At 62.8% G+C, this 13,070-nt stretch overlaps 5 protein-coding genes across 5 annotated transcripts in view; 2 read left to right on the top strand and 3 right to left on the bottom strand.

Moving 5' to 3' along the window:
• Nucleotides 1–2,579, bottom strand: part of F751_5748 (Nucleolar complex protein 3-like protein) — a gene marked incomplete at both ends in the record, with an annotated part of 6,857 nt that extends 4,278 nt beyond the window's left edge. Inside the window, 5 exons of the mRNA XM_011404061.1 lie at nt 182–369; nt 717–1,059; nt 1,529–1,770; nt 1,969–2,111; nt 2,511–2,579. Coding sequence (XP_011402363.1) covers nt 182–369; nt 717–1,059; nt 1,529–1,770; nt 1,969–2,111; nt 2,511–2,579 — 985 coding nt within the window. The remainder of the gene's footprint in view (nt 1–181; nt 370–716; nt 1,060–1,528; nt 1,771–1,968; nt 2,112–2,510) is intronic.
• A 366-nt stretch (nt 2,580–2,945) lies between these two features.
• Nucleotides 2,946–5,325, top strand: F751_5749 (hypothetical protein; the record flags this gene model as incomplete). Its single annotated transcript, XM_011404062.1, has 8 exons — nt 2,946–2,997; nt 3,051–3,172; nt 3,284–3,355; nt 3,559–3,704; nt 3,849–4,152; nt 4,434–4,638; nt 4,760–4,884; nt 5,083–5,325. The coding sequence occupies 8 exons, from the start codon at nt 2,946–2,948 to the stop codon at nt 5,323–5,325; spliced, it is 1,269 nt and encodes a 422-aa protein (XP_011402364.1).
• On the bottom strand, nt 5,267–5,680 carry F751_5750 (hypothetical protein; the record flags this gene model as incomplete). The annotated part of the gene is made up of 1 exon (XM_011404063.1): nt 5,267–5,680. The coding sequence occupies one exon, from the start codon at nt 5,678–5,680 to the stop codon at nt 5,267–5,269; it is 414 nt and encodes a 137-aa protein (XP_011402365.1).
• A 2,619-nt stretch (nt 5,681–8,299) lies between these two features.
• On the top strand, nt 8,300–11,199 carry F751_5751 (UPF0420 protein; the record flags this gene model as incomplete). The annotated part of the gene is made up of 10 exons (XM_011404064.1): nt 8,300–8,456; nt 8,547–8,735; nt 8,848–8,921; nt 9,072–9,218; nt 9,427–9,573; nt 9,708–9,770; nt 9,951–10,096; nt 10,270–10,369; nt 10,538–10,668; nt 10,920–11,199. 10 exons carry the CDS (start codon nt 8,300–8,302, stop codon nt 11,197–11,199), a joined length of 1,434 nt encoding a protein of 477 aa, XP_011402366.1.
• Nucleotides 11,200–11,594: 395 nt separating this feature from the next.
• F751_5752 (Protein-lysine methyltransferase METTL21B) lies at nt 11,595–13,051 on the bottom strand (the record flags this gene model as incomplete). The annotated part of the gene is made up of 4 exons (XM_011404065.1): nt 11,595–11,854; nt 11,981–12,188; nt 12,417–12,653; nt 12,920–13,051. The coding sequence occupies 4 exons, from the start codon at nt 13,049–13,051 to the stop codon at nt 11,595–11,597; spliced, it is 837 nt and encodes a 278-aa protein (XP_011402367.1).
• Nucleotides 13,052–13,070: the final 19 nt, after the last annotated feature.

The following is a 13,070-nucleotide window of genomic DNA, read 5'->3' on the forward strand; positions in this document are numbered from 1 at the left end:
ACAGGGGCGGACCGAGCAGGGCAGGCCAGGCAGGACGTATGCAGGGCATGCAGCTCCCCTCACGTCAGCACTGCATTCGAGGAGACATGGCTCAACACTCGTCCTCACTCGTCGACATTCGCGTGTGGCCCCAAGGCCCTCGCCCCCAAACTCCCCCACACAACCCACCCCGCCTCCCCACCCTGGAAGTCCTTGGCGCTGGTGATGTCGGCGGTGTGAACGGAGGCCAGCACCGCCACGACCTCGGGCGGGCAGACGCAGGAGCGAGCCTTCACCAGGTCCGCCAGCAGCTGGACCGCCTCGGTGACCACGCCGCCGTCGGCGCTCTGGCTGCTCAGCAGGGAGCGCAGGGCGTCCACCACGATGCGCCTGGGTGGGAGGGCAGGGGTTGAGCTGAGCGGATGGGGTGTATGAGGCAGGTGGCAGCCGGATCCAGCTGGAATGGACCGGTGCTGTGCAGGGGAACTGCCGTCGAGACTGGCAGTCGGTCCCTTGCAGCCCCCAAGCACCGGAAACGCCCCCCTGGAACGAACCTGAGCTCCGGATCGCGCGAGGTGGCCACCGGCACCAGCGCCTGGAGCAGGTCGGTGGTGTAGTTGAAGTGCGGCGCGGCGACCAGCAGACGGCCCATGCAGCGTGCGGCGACGCGCGCGTGCGGCAGCGCCGCGCCGCCCGCGCGCCCCGCCGCCAGCGCGGCGCGCGCGGCGCGCAGGTACCGCTGGTACTGCCGCAGCAGGCCCTGCTCGTAGTCGCGCAGGGCCTGCACCTCGCGGGACACCACCACCTCCAGCTCGCGCTCGGTGGGCGGGCGGATGCGGTAGCCGGGCACGACGTCGGCCAGGACCGCGGCGGCGGTGACCAGCGCCAGTCGCGCCACCAGCGGGTCCTTGGCGGAGCAAAGCGCCACGATCTCGTGCAGCTGGGCCAGGTGGCGTTCGGGGGAGCCCAGGAAGGTCTGGGCCGCCAGGGCCAGGGTCTCCTTGGCCGCCGCCAGGCGGGAGGCGGGGGTGTCTGCGGGGGCTGGGGGACCGGCCCTGCCGCCTCGGGCACCGCGGGCACCTGCGCAGAGGGCGGCAGCGGCGGCAGCATGGGGTCGGAAGGCGGCGAGCAGCGGCATGGGCGAGCAGGTGAGAAGGGACCACAGGAGCAGCTTGGACATGGTATGGCCAGGGATCTGGCACCTAGAGTGCTGTAGCGCCTGTCGTAAGCACAGGCTGCCAAACCCCTGCAAAACCTCAAGGACAGTTCCAACACTCAAAAACAGAGCAACACCGGCCCATGCCAGGACCGATGGGATCACCTGCACACCCACACACACGCCCCTCCTCACCGAGCCCTGCTTTTGCATCTTTCTGTCGCTTCCCCTTGCCAGTCTCCCGCTTGGGTGGGGCCTCCACGGCGGGTGCCTCGTCGTCCTCCTCTCCCTCCTCCTCCTCTGCCGCCTCCTGTTCCAGCGCCAGGTCATCCTCGATGGTCACGCCGGGGACCCAGAGCCGGTCCGCCGCTCGGGGCGCCGTCTCGACCTCACCACGAACCAGCGCCCCATCCAGAGACTTGGTGGGTAGGGCGGCGGCTCTCTTCTGCTCCACTGGGGCCTGGGAGACGGTCCTGGGCCGCCGCTCGTAGGCCTCAGCCTCGGAGTCTGAGTCGGTGCCGGGCAGCCCTTCTGATGCCTCAGAATCTGAGGCATCGGCTGGAGCAGGCCGAGTCTGGGCCTGCGGCACAGCCTTCTTCTGGGCGGCTGGCTTCTGCTGGGTCTGTGACACCGACCTGGAGGCCGTAGGGAGGGCGGGATGCATGATTCGGGGATCAGGAGATGGCACCAGTACATGTAGTATGTTCCTGGCAGGCAGCCTGCATCGAAGGATTTAATACACACAGCGCTGCAGCACGATCGCGTGGATTGCAGTATGGCCAAGAGGCTGGGACAAGCACCAGGCCTTCCCGTTCTGCCAATCAACCCCACACCTGTCGAGCTGCTTGGTCTTAAGGGAAGTCAGGAAGCCCAGGTTTTTGCCCTGGCTCGCCACGAACTCCAGGTCCTCATCACTCAAGTCGCTGATGCCATCCCCCTCATCCACGGCAGAGGGAGGCAGGGGGACTACATAGACCTGCACTGGCCAGGGGTGCAAATGCGGCGATCGGCTGCTGCTGCCATGAGCTGGAGCACCCACAAACGACCCTTGCATGCAACTTGCCTTTTTGCATTTCTTGGCATTTGGACCACGTGTCGAGCTTGCGGGTCTCTTAGGCGCCATTCCTGTATATCGTCCACAGCCGCGACTCTCGTATATGCGCCTAGACCTGCCCTCGCCGACAGCGCACTTGCCGGCCAACGTCCAGCAGCAGGCACAACTCTACTTTTCTCTTGAAATCATATCATTGGTATGGAAACAGCTGCGTTACCCCTGTCAGGCAATCCAATGGGCTATTGCACTGTCGTGGCTCGTGCTGCCATGCTCAGGCCCATCTGCGCGCGCGCGCCTCTGCGAATATGAAGACCTGCGCACTCGCTTGCCAGCCCTCCAAGAGCGAGTAGGCACCGCGATGCGGCTCGTGAGCTGCTCTAACATTGCCATGATTGCATGAAGGCAGTTTCTCCGCCACGGACTGGACTCTGCCCCGCTAGTTCTGCTGCGTGCCAGAGGGACAGCGGCCTCAGCAACCATCTTCCGGCGGGTTTGAGGCACGGCTCGCCGCGCCATGGGCACATGCGCCCGTCCAGCTCGAGCCTGAACAGGCACCGCATGCAAGCAGGGAACCGAGGCCCAGGCAGAACAGACTCCGAGATCGGCTCCCTCCTCGAATCCGGGGAGATGGGTGTCTCGCCCAAGGCAGGCGGGCAACCTTCCGCCGGTGCAGCCACGGGAATTCGGCCTGAGCTTGTCGCAGTCTCCATCGGTGGGTGGGTGATATTTGATCACAAAGGAGCGGCTCTGGCATCCATGCTGCCGTGCCTGGTCATGCAGGAGGTCCTTGAGTGGGGTCCCAATGCTGGTCGGGTTGCTCACCCCACCCCAAACCACCCCCACCCCACTCGCTCGCCGCAGTATACCTGGTACAGGGTCTACTTGGCCTCTCCCGCCTCGCAGTATTCGTCCACTTCAAGGACGACCTGGGCCTGGACCCCGCAGCCGTGGCCTTCTACACCAGTCTCAGCTACCTCCCATGGGTGCGGAGTGTGCTCAGGCCGCAAGTGGTCCTCGGATTGCTTGCAGATACTGCGGGAGGTCCCCCACCCCTTTCCCACATCAATGACTAGTCTCCCGTCCCCACCAAATAGATGATCAAGCCCCTGTATGGATTCCTGAGTGACACGGTGCCCCTCTTTGGCTACCGCCGGCGGTCCTATCTCGTGAGCTAGGGTGATGTTGAGAGGGGATGGCATACAACAGGAGCTTGCTAGACTGTTTAAGAACGCTGGGGCCGTAGTGGTAGGTCCTGGGATGGTTCATACGCCTCTGTATCATGCAGTCGGGGTCGAACAATGGCTTCTGCCTGCCCCGCCCTCCTGTCCATGCCCGAGAGACTCAAGTGATCCCTCCTTCATACTCCAAGGTTCTGTGCGGGCTGCTCAACTGCGTGTGCTGGCTGGCGCTGGCCTGGACCTCGCCGGGCGTCTGGGCGACCGTCACGCTCCTGGTTCTGGGCTCCTTCTCCACTGCCTGTGCCGACGTGGTGGCCGACTCCATCGTCGTGCAGCTGTGCCGCGGGGAGGCACAGGCGCGTTGCTAGACTGGCCATCCCCGGTCTTGCGAGATCGCCGCGTGCTGGAGGCGCCGAGGGTGACGCGTGCCTGCCCAGCGCCACCTCCATACCCTCAAACCCTCCTCAAACTCACCGCAGAGCAAGGCCGGCAGCCTGCAGTCGCTGTGCTGGGGCTCCGCCGCGGCCGGCAGCGTGGCCAGCGCCTACTTCTCGGGCTCCCTCGTGCACGACCACGGGCCGCGGACCGTGTTTGCAGTCACGGCCCTGTTCCCGCTCCTTGTATCGGCCGCTGCGGCCGCCATCCCTGAGCCGCGGGTGCTGCCGGAGGGCAAGCAGACCCTGGCCCAGGCCCAGGAAAGCGCAGCGGTGCAGGCCCGGGCGCTGTGGGCTGCGGTGAGGCACCCCGCCATCTACCTGCCCACCCTCTTTGTCTTCTCCTGGCAGGTGGGGTGGGCCGATCTGAGGGGCCCGAGGGGTGAGGGTGGAGGGGTCTCGAAGTGCATAGACCAGAGGGGCTCTGCGCCTCCGGCCCATGCCTTGCGCCGCCCAAGTCGCTGGAGTGGCGGGGCGGTCGAGGCACCCCCTCGCCTGCCTGCTGCTTTGGTCCTTGCAGCTGGCATCCTTGCCATAACCCTCAGCACCTACTTCAGCTCTCACTCCCGTTTGCGGCCTCCCCCCCCCCCCCTTTCCCTCCCCCCCCCTCCCAGGCCACGCCCACGGTGGAGACCGTGATGACCTTTTTCCAGACCAAGCAGCTGGGATTTAGCACCGAGTATCTGGGGCAGATCCGGCTGGTCGGGGCCCTGGCCTCCCTGGCCGGCGTGGGGGTCTACAACTACGGCCTCAAGGCCACGCCCCTGCGCACCATCTTCCTGTGGACCGCCCTGCTGGGCACCGGGCTGGGCTTCACCCAGCTCATCCTCATCACAGGTGCGCTGGTGTGTGGGTGTGTGTCTGTGACTGCGCATGCCGGAAATGCACTCTGTCATGCCCCTGCGTGCCGTGCCATGCCCCACCAACTTCCCCAGCACCGCACCACACCCTCCACCAGGCACCAACCTGCGGTTCGGGATTAGCAACGAGGTCTTCGCCCTGGCCGACACGACCCTGCTCACGGTGCTGGGCCAGGTGTCGTTCATGCCGGTCCTGGTCCTCGCCTCCCGCCTCTGCCCAGAGGTGGGGCTGGGTGGCACAGAGCGGGACAGGAAAGAGGGGGGAGTGGGGGGATCATGAGTGAACCTCATCCTAGTAATGTGTTTTGGGGTGCTATTGGCCCAGACCCTTCCCCTCCCCCGCCCTTTGTCGCATGGTTTCCCACGGAGACTTCCACAAACCCAACCACCTGTCCCTCCCTTTCCTCCTCCCCCTCCTCAGGGCGTGGAGGCGACGCTCTTCGCCACGCTGATGAGCGTGCTGAATGCGGGGGGCTTCACCGGCCAGGCCCTGGGCTCCGCCCTCACCACAGTCTTCGGGGTGACATCCGACGACTTCGGCCACCTGCCACAGCTCGTGACCTTTGTCACGCTGTGCACGCTGGCGCCCCTGCCGCTCCTGCGACTCATTCCCCCCGCCAGCACGCTGGCCGCCGCAGAGGAGCATGGCCGCAAGGATGGCTGAGGCGGGGCATGAGTCTGAGCCTGGGGCTGGCCGAGCCTGGGGTGCGCGGCGTGGAATCGACTCGAGGCAGCCGTTTCCATGTGTCAGCCGCCAGGGGGCGCCTCCATGCAGAGCTGCTGTGATCAGATGCATTCGGGGAGCATGGTGCCCGAACCTGTGATCCGCCAGACATCAGGTGACTGAAGAAACGGCGGGTCAGGCAGGGGTAGGGCCGGAAAGCGAGCCTGCATGTCAACTTCCCTGCGCCGATGCTGCATGGTGCCAGGCAAAGCATCAGAAGATTGCCAGCATTTGTTTCCAGTCTGCAGGAGTCCTTGAGGACCAATTCATGCTCGCCAACAGAAGCGGCATCCATGCCCGGCTGGTGTTAACGGGTAACTTTTACCCTGTGTAGGCAGGCAGAAACTTAACCAGCAAGGGATCATTCCTAATACCTTCCTGTGCAAGCATGGAGAGACACGATTCTGCATCAGTATCAATATTTCGCACCGGGCGTCATCATTCATGGCATTGGTACAAAATGCAGCTGTCACGCCGGTGTCGTTGCCTCAGCAACCTGCCGAGAGGCCTGCCTCACAACCGGGACGTCTGAGTGTCCTCGTTTTTGGGAGCGCTATACTCCCCAGGCATCTGTTGCTTGTGCATCATCATCTGCTCAGGAAAAATACGTGTGGCATGAAATGGAATCTTGGGAGATGAGATGAGAACAGAAGAACATGGAGGCCTTCCACCGTGTGCGCCTGACACCATCACAGGATACCCAGGCATCCCCTGCCGATACCTTGATGTGTGTGCCTTGGGCCACCATCTTGTTACTGGCGTCATCGTAGATGTGGACAATCATGGTGTTGACAGATGCCCCAGGCTTGATCACCTGCAGTGACTCAAAGTTTTTGGGTCATGCAGCGGCTCTGGCTCAAGCCTGTATGCAGAGACTGGGCGGGTGTCCAAGAACTCATGATCCTGCTCTGCCACAGCACTCACGCTGGATTCTATCCTGATGATGGTGCCGATTGGAGCCGGTCGCAGGTAGTTTGTAGTGATGCTGATGCTCACATGAGGGGTGGTCCCCAAGGTTGCCAAGGCCGCTGACCCCACCAAATCTACAAGAGAGCCTGCAGTGAGACATAGATGGCACTACTGTGAGATTGAAGGCAATGCTAGGGGGAAGGGGGTGCTCCACACCGCATCATGCCAAAATGGTGACCAAACTCATCTCTGCCATTCACAGGCCACTTCAAACAATGACCAAAGCCCGTATCTCCTTGGCAGAACAACCTACAGCAGCCCATGCCTGGCCCAAATCACCTGTGCAACCGCCGTGGAGGTTGCCCATAAAATTGACGTGCGTCTTGCCAACTTTCATGTAGCACTTGATGTGCCCAGGCCCAGCTTGGATGTCGTATAGACCTGGCATCGCTGCACTGTCAAACATGGATGGCCCCCCATCACTGTCCCGCTGGTTGGAGCTGAGATCAAGGAAGCGCTCTGCGAAGCGTTGATAGTCAGGCACCCCGGACATTCTGCCGGGGTGGTGCCAGTGGAGGCTGTGACAAAGATTAGAATTCGAGGGTGGATGATTGGTCGAACGAAATGTTTACGTCTTCATAAAACAAATACTTTTATGTGTATCGTGTGATTCTGCCTTATGCCCTCGCGCCTCGATTTGCAATCGCCAGATCAGCCCACCTCCAGAGCGAGCGAGCGAGGGACAGGCTGCTTGCTCAATTGTGCGCCTCCGAGCATCCCCAAAAGGTCTACATTAAATATGAATATAGCTTTACAGCCTAGATTTTTGGGTCTTGTTCCGCACTGCGTTCCGGCGATGGGTCAGCTCCTCTGCTACTGAGTCCAACCTCGGGAAAGGCGGTTCGGCCTCCAAAATGTGCTGCACGTGTGGTTGGGGTTCAGATGTAAATTGCACAGAGATCCGCAATCCCTTCCAGAGCAAAGGATTCGCCTCCTTCATTTTCCTTACCAATAAGCACAAGGTTTGGGTCTGATCAAGCGGTCTCCTGCTTTGCTCCACAAAACTGCACACACTACAGTCCAATATCAATGGCAGTCTCACCTTGACATGAGTCCCCTTTGCAATGAGGCGCCCGCTATCCTTCTCTGTGATGGCCACCTCGATGGAACACACAGTTCGGCCAATCTTCACGACCTCACCCACAATCTTGACTGTGCTGCCCCCCTTGCCGGGCCGCAGGTAGTTGACAGAGATATTGAGGCTCACCCCTGACTTTTCGATCTTGGTGAGCAGGGCAGCAGAGCCCACAACATCGACAAGTGTTGCTGTGAGGGCAACGAGTAGGGCACTGAGTACAGGTGTGCTCCGAGCAGGGACTGGCTCTTGTAAAGTGTCGCCTGAATCAACAGAGAAGCCAATGGCACGACACTCAACCATACCTTACCTATGCAGCCACCATGGAGGGTGCCATATCTATTTTGTAGTTCGTCTACAACGTCGAGGTAGCAAGTCGCGGTGCCATCGTCAGCAGAAAATCCGTAGATGCCATGGAGCGCAAGGGTGTCGAATTGCAAGTTCTCTGCTCCGTCCTTCTGGCTGCAGTTGAACTTTAGGAATTGGACGGCGGCCTCGGGGCACGCCATAATTAGAAGATCGATGACGAAACTCAGGGTTGGATCCTTCACCTCGCAGCTTTATAAAATCAACGAGACTCAGACCCCCGGAACCACGTCAGCTCTTGGGAAATATACCGGAGAACACCAGGGCGCGCGATGACTCCCCCGGTGCCATGCACATCGACGTATATGCATTTGGGCGATGGTGCACGTGCACTTTCCTAGTTGCCATGCACTTCTTTGTTGATATAAATGACCCTCGAGTTGAGCGGTAACGCTGAGGCGCGAGGGGTCACCTGCTTTACACAACAACTCTCGACGGAGGATACTCGCCAGGTGACATGCACACCACGACGAGGCCCCTAGAGTGATTATATACGATATTATCATGAGATGTAGGCCATGCACTGGACCTGAGCTCGACTTTGTTCTGGCCGACACCCCCGCGTCCCTGAAGACCTGTCTCCTCGGCAGCATCTCTGGGGCAGCCATTCAGCACAGGGAAACTCCAGAGTACACGCCGGTTCCTATTGCAGTGACGATTGGTACGATGGATAGTGTGTGTCGGCGGCGTCATGCTGTGTTTATACGAAGCTATGTCCCATCCATCACTTCCCTATCAACCACTGCATCAGGAGGGCGGCGGAAGCGGTATGTGTGGACGGCCTCCGGCCTGTCCACGGTGGACGCAGACGCGCTGGTGGGTGGGAAGGGGGACTCCTCACCACGCAGCCGCGTCGACGTCCTGCTCCGACACCCCTTTGAGTGGGCAAAGCATGAAATACGACACGCCTTCTTCCCACACCGTGACGAAGTCTACCCAGGTGAAGCAGCTGGGGCTGCTTGCTTGAGTGATGGGGCAATGGCCTTCTGGAGTATGACATTTCCCTCCCATTACCCCCCTCCCTCCCTCCCTCCGGCTCCGCGCTTGTCCAGACTACTGGACCTATGCAAAGTGGAGGGCTGTGCACCGCTTCTTCAGCAGCATGAACTCGGTCTTTGCGACGCAGGTGAGTGGCTGACGCAGGGGCACAGTGGCTGTTGCTGGGTTCCACAGGCCCAGCTGTAGGTGCCGAGGCTGGGACGGCACGCCCACGCCTGCTCCGAGGCCTGCCCCACCTGCATCCTCACCGACCTTCACTCGCTCTCCGCGCCTTCAGTCCTTGCTCCAAGCCGTCGGCATCGGGGCGCAGCGCAGCCTGCCGGCGGCGGCCACCATCAACTGGGTTCTCAAGGACGGGCTGGGACGGCTGGGCCGCCTCTCCGTGGCCACACAGTACGGCGCCTCCTTTGATGCTGACCTCAAGGTGTGCGGGGCAGGCACGGGATAGTTAATGGAGTAAGTGTCGGCGTGGGCAGGGTCGCAGGCGTGGAGGTACCTGTACCACCGCAACCCTGGCTTGGAGCCAATCGTGGATCCCCTCTCAACTTCCAGTCTCACTCCAACATGCACGGCGAGCGTGAAGAGAGCGCTCACACCTCAAACGCGCCTACCCTCTCCACGTCTTGCCTCAGAGATTCCGGTTTGGGACGTCCATCCTGTACTGCCTGGCGCTGGCCCTGGAGTACGCCACCCCCCTCGCCCCCTCCGCCTTCCTGCCCCTGGCCTCCCTCGCCAACGTGGGGAAGAGCGTCGGACTGGCCACCTATGTGGCCACCCAGGTGGGAGATTTTGAGGAGGTTTGTTGCAATCAGCGGCCCACAGGTTTGATGATGGTGCATCTGCCCGCACACGAGAAAGCAAACTGTGGGGCTGCTCGACTCACTGGCTCTCCGCCGCCCGCCCACAATGGCAGCCTGCATTCCACAAGAGCTTTGCGCGAGGACAGAACCTGGCCGACATCTCGGCCAAGAGTCAGGTGGGGATCGTGTGGCGACGGCTGGCGTGGAGGGTCCTGGGTGTCTGGGGATGCTGGGTGCTTGACCTCACCTTTCCAGTGTCTCGACACGCCCAGACGTCTCGAGGCACTAGGCAGGAATCCTTCCCCTTTGGTCAGCGTTCAAACCCCGTCCCGTGTCCCTCCCCTACATCTTTCCAGGGCCAGCAGATGGTGCTAGACAACCTCGGGCTGGCGGTGGCGGTGCTGCTGACGCACGCGGTGCGCGCCTCAGAGCCGGCCAGGAGCGCGCTCCCCCTGGTCATGTTCCCCCTGCTGGTCATCGGGGACTTGACTTCCATCTACCAGTGCGTGTGTTATCGAGCGCTGCTGGGTGGCAGGGGCTCTGGAAGAGGGAAATGGTCTCGTTGGTAGGGAGGCTCTGGGCCCCGGTCTTGTCAATGTGAGGATCACTGCTGCCACTCAGTTGAAGCAAACCCTTTGCAGCGATATCACCCACCCTCTTCTCCCCCATCCGCAGGGAGATGCGATCCATCCACCTCCGCAGCCTGAACAGGGAGCGAGCCGAGATCCTGGCGGCCAGCTGGCTGGACCATGCCATGATCCTGACCCCCCAGCAGGTGCCAGTGGCGGGGAGAATAGAATGTGCAAGGAGCGTGCCGGCTTGAGGCTGAATGCATCCCCCAAACTTCTCCAGCTTCAATCTCGGCGTCCATGGTGCAAGAGGTCCCTTGCCCCGCTGGAGCCACAATTATACAGCGCACCTCCCTCATCCTCCAAACGCACAGGTCAGCAGGGCGGAGCGGCTGCTGTTTGCGCCGGCCATCGACTGCGGGCCCCTGCCGCTGGAGATTGGGGGCCTGGAGTCGTGCATACGCTCCAGCAGCGAGCTGGAGGCCCTGCTGGGGAAGGAGGGGCGGTGAGTGCCATCGAGAGCGTGCGAGGGTACCCTGCGTGGGCGGCATGGGGCCCAAAGGCCTTGGGCTTGATGAGCGGGGTCCGGTCGTTGTTGTGAGGCAACTCCGCGGGTTGGCTGCTCCCCGCACTCCCATGCACATGCCCCACTCAACCCTGAACCCACTCCAACTCCTGCAGGAGGAGCCGATACTGGCTGTCGGTGCGGCCCCCCGCCGCCGGCGCCCCCTCCTCCCCTCTCGCCGCCTGGCTGAGCCTGCGTCTGGCGGGCCCGGGGTCAATCCACGTGGCTCTGCGCAGCGACGCCTCGGCCCGGGATGCACTGCAGGCAGTGGTCCAGGCCGCCCTGCTCCGCCGGCGCGGCGCCTTCCGGCCGGCTGCCGAGGCCGGGGATTGTGACGTGGCCGCGGCGGCCGAGCAGGCGCGCGTCGCCCTCGCGCCCTTCCTGTCGGCTCTGGAAGGCGAGGGCTGGCAGACCGACTCCTTCTTGCTCAGCCGGGGGGAGAAGGCGAGGTACACGATGCTGCTGCCATAGCGATGGGGAGGCGCGGCAGGGAAGGAGGCGGTCAGACACATTATTAATCGAGGCTGGCCCCAGGAATTTTCCTCCACCTTGCTCCGACTCTGCCGTCTGCCAGGTCCATTACATAAATAACCAGGATTTGTTCCATGTGAGGCCGCATCACATGCACTGGGATCGGTCTGCCTGCCTGAAAAGGTCACGGGCAATTGCGCCGCAGTCCGGGGCTGATGCCTCTGCCTGCCCGAGGACAAGGGCATGCAGCCCAGCAGGAGCAGCCGCACTTGCTGACGTGGAAAAAGCAAGGCAAAAGGCGTGCACCATGCACGCTGGTGACGGCCAGACGGCTGCCAGGGGGCCCAGCGAGCGCCACTCAGCCAGAGTCCATCTGCGGCAGCAAACAACCAGTGTCAGCCTTTCAGAGGCCGCAGTCGCGCCACCGGCTCCAGCGTCGCGATGTAGGCCTGCTCCCAGGCCAGGGCTGAGAGGTAGAGTGGCCCAGCGCTGCCCCCGGCGTCCAGCGCGCCCAGCTGGCGCGGCACCAGGCCCGCCGCCCGCACCGCCGCCTGGAAGGCCTCGTAAGGCTCGTCGCGCCGCGACAGACCCGGCACGCCGGTCTCGGGGTCCAGCACCAGCGGGCGCCGCGTCTGGTGCGCCACCAGCGCGATGCCTGGGTGGATTGGAGAGGAGGGGTGCGTGATTCGAGCGCTTGGACCGTGCCGCTCATCATCTGAGGCCCCTGCCCAGGCCTCCCAAGAGCCTGTTCCAGGCCCGCCAGACGACCTCTCCCTCCCACCTTCGGGGTGCAGCAGGGTTTGCAGCATGCCCACGAAGGGCAGCACGATGTCGGAGATGTAGAGCACATCGGCCGCCAGCACCACGTGGAAGGAGTGGGGGTGGCCGGGGGCCAGGGTGCCCTGCGGGTCCTCCCAGTCCAGGCGATGCGTGGCCGCGATGTCGCCCACGCCGTTCAGGCGGATGTTTTCGGCCGCCAGCTCCAAGACCTTGATGTACGGAAAAGGGGTTGGGGGGGAGGGGAGGGGAGATTGTGAAAAGGGAGATGTATAGGAGAGAAGACTAATCAATGCGATGTTATGAGCGAGCGAGGGTGCAGCTGCTGGTGCAGCCTGAACCTGCACGGAGGTGAGGAAAAAGTGGCCTCGCACCTCTCCAGCCCAAGCCACCCAGCCATGCAACATCAGCTCACAACCGCCACCCAACGCGCGCCTCACCAGGGGCTCGTAGTCTGTGAGCAGGGCGGAGGAGCAGCCCAGCTTGGCGGCCAGCAGGGCCGGCAGGCCCATGCCCGCCCCCAGCTCCAGCACCCGCCGGCACCCCACCAGGCTCGGGTGCATGGCCAAGTAGTTGCACAGGGCGAGGGCGCCGGGCCAGATGTCCAGGCCCAGCAGGTCTGGGGCCGGCGCAGCAGCGCCGGTCTCCTTCCCCACGGCTACCTCCTTCTCCGACCCCTGGCACGTCTTGATGGGGGGTGGGGGGGAAGGCCCGTCTCCAAAGTTCCAGAAGGAGTCCTGCGATAGTGGAGGAAGAGCGCAATGCATAAAGTCCGTCACAGGACAGTCAAGTGTGGGTGGAGGGTAATGGGATAGCGCAGGACATTGATCCTCTCTGTGCCCTTGCACCCTCATGCCCCGCTATTGGCCTTTTCAGGCGGGGGCCCTGTCACCACCACACGCCGCTCCGCCGTGTCGCCCCGGGGCCAATCCCCAACGCTCACCCATATCTGCTCCACGGTGAGCTGCATCGAGATGGATACCTTGGTGGTGTCCTCGGCGTACTTGCGCGAGTAGATAGACAGGGAGGTGTCCCCGAAGGTGTACTCCCTCCGCACCACCTCCGAGCGATCCATGCGGATCCCGTCCCGGACT

This window comes from Auxenochlorella protothecoides, assembly GCF_000733215.1.
Source record: "Auxenochlorella protothecoides strain 0710 unplaced genomic scaffold scaffold7, whole genome shotgun sequence".
Classification (NCBI taxonomy): domain Eukaryota; kingdom Viridiplantae; phylum Chlorophyta; class Trebouxiophyceae; order Chlorellales; family Chlorellaceae; genus Auxenochlorella; species Auxenochlorella protothecoides.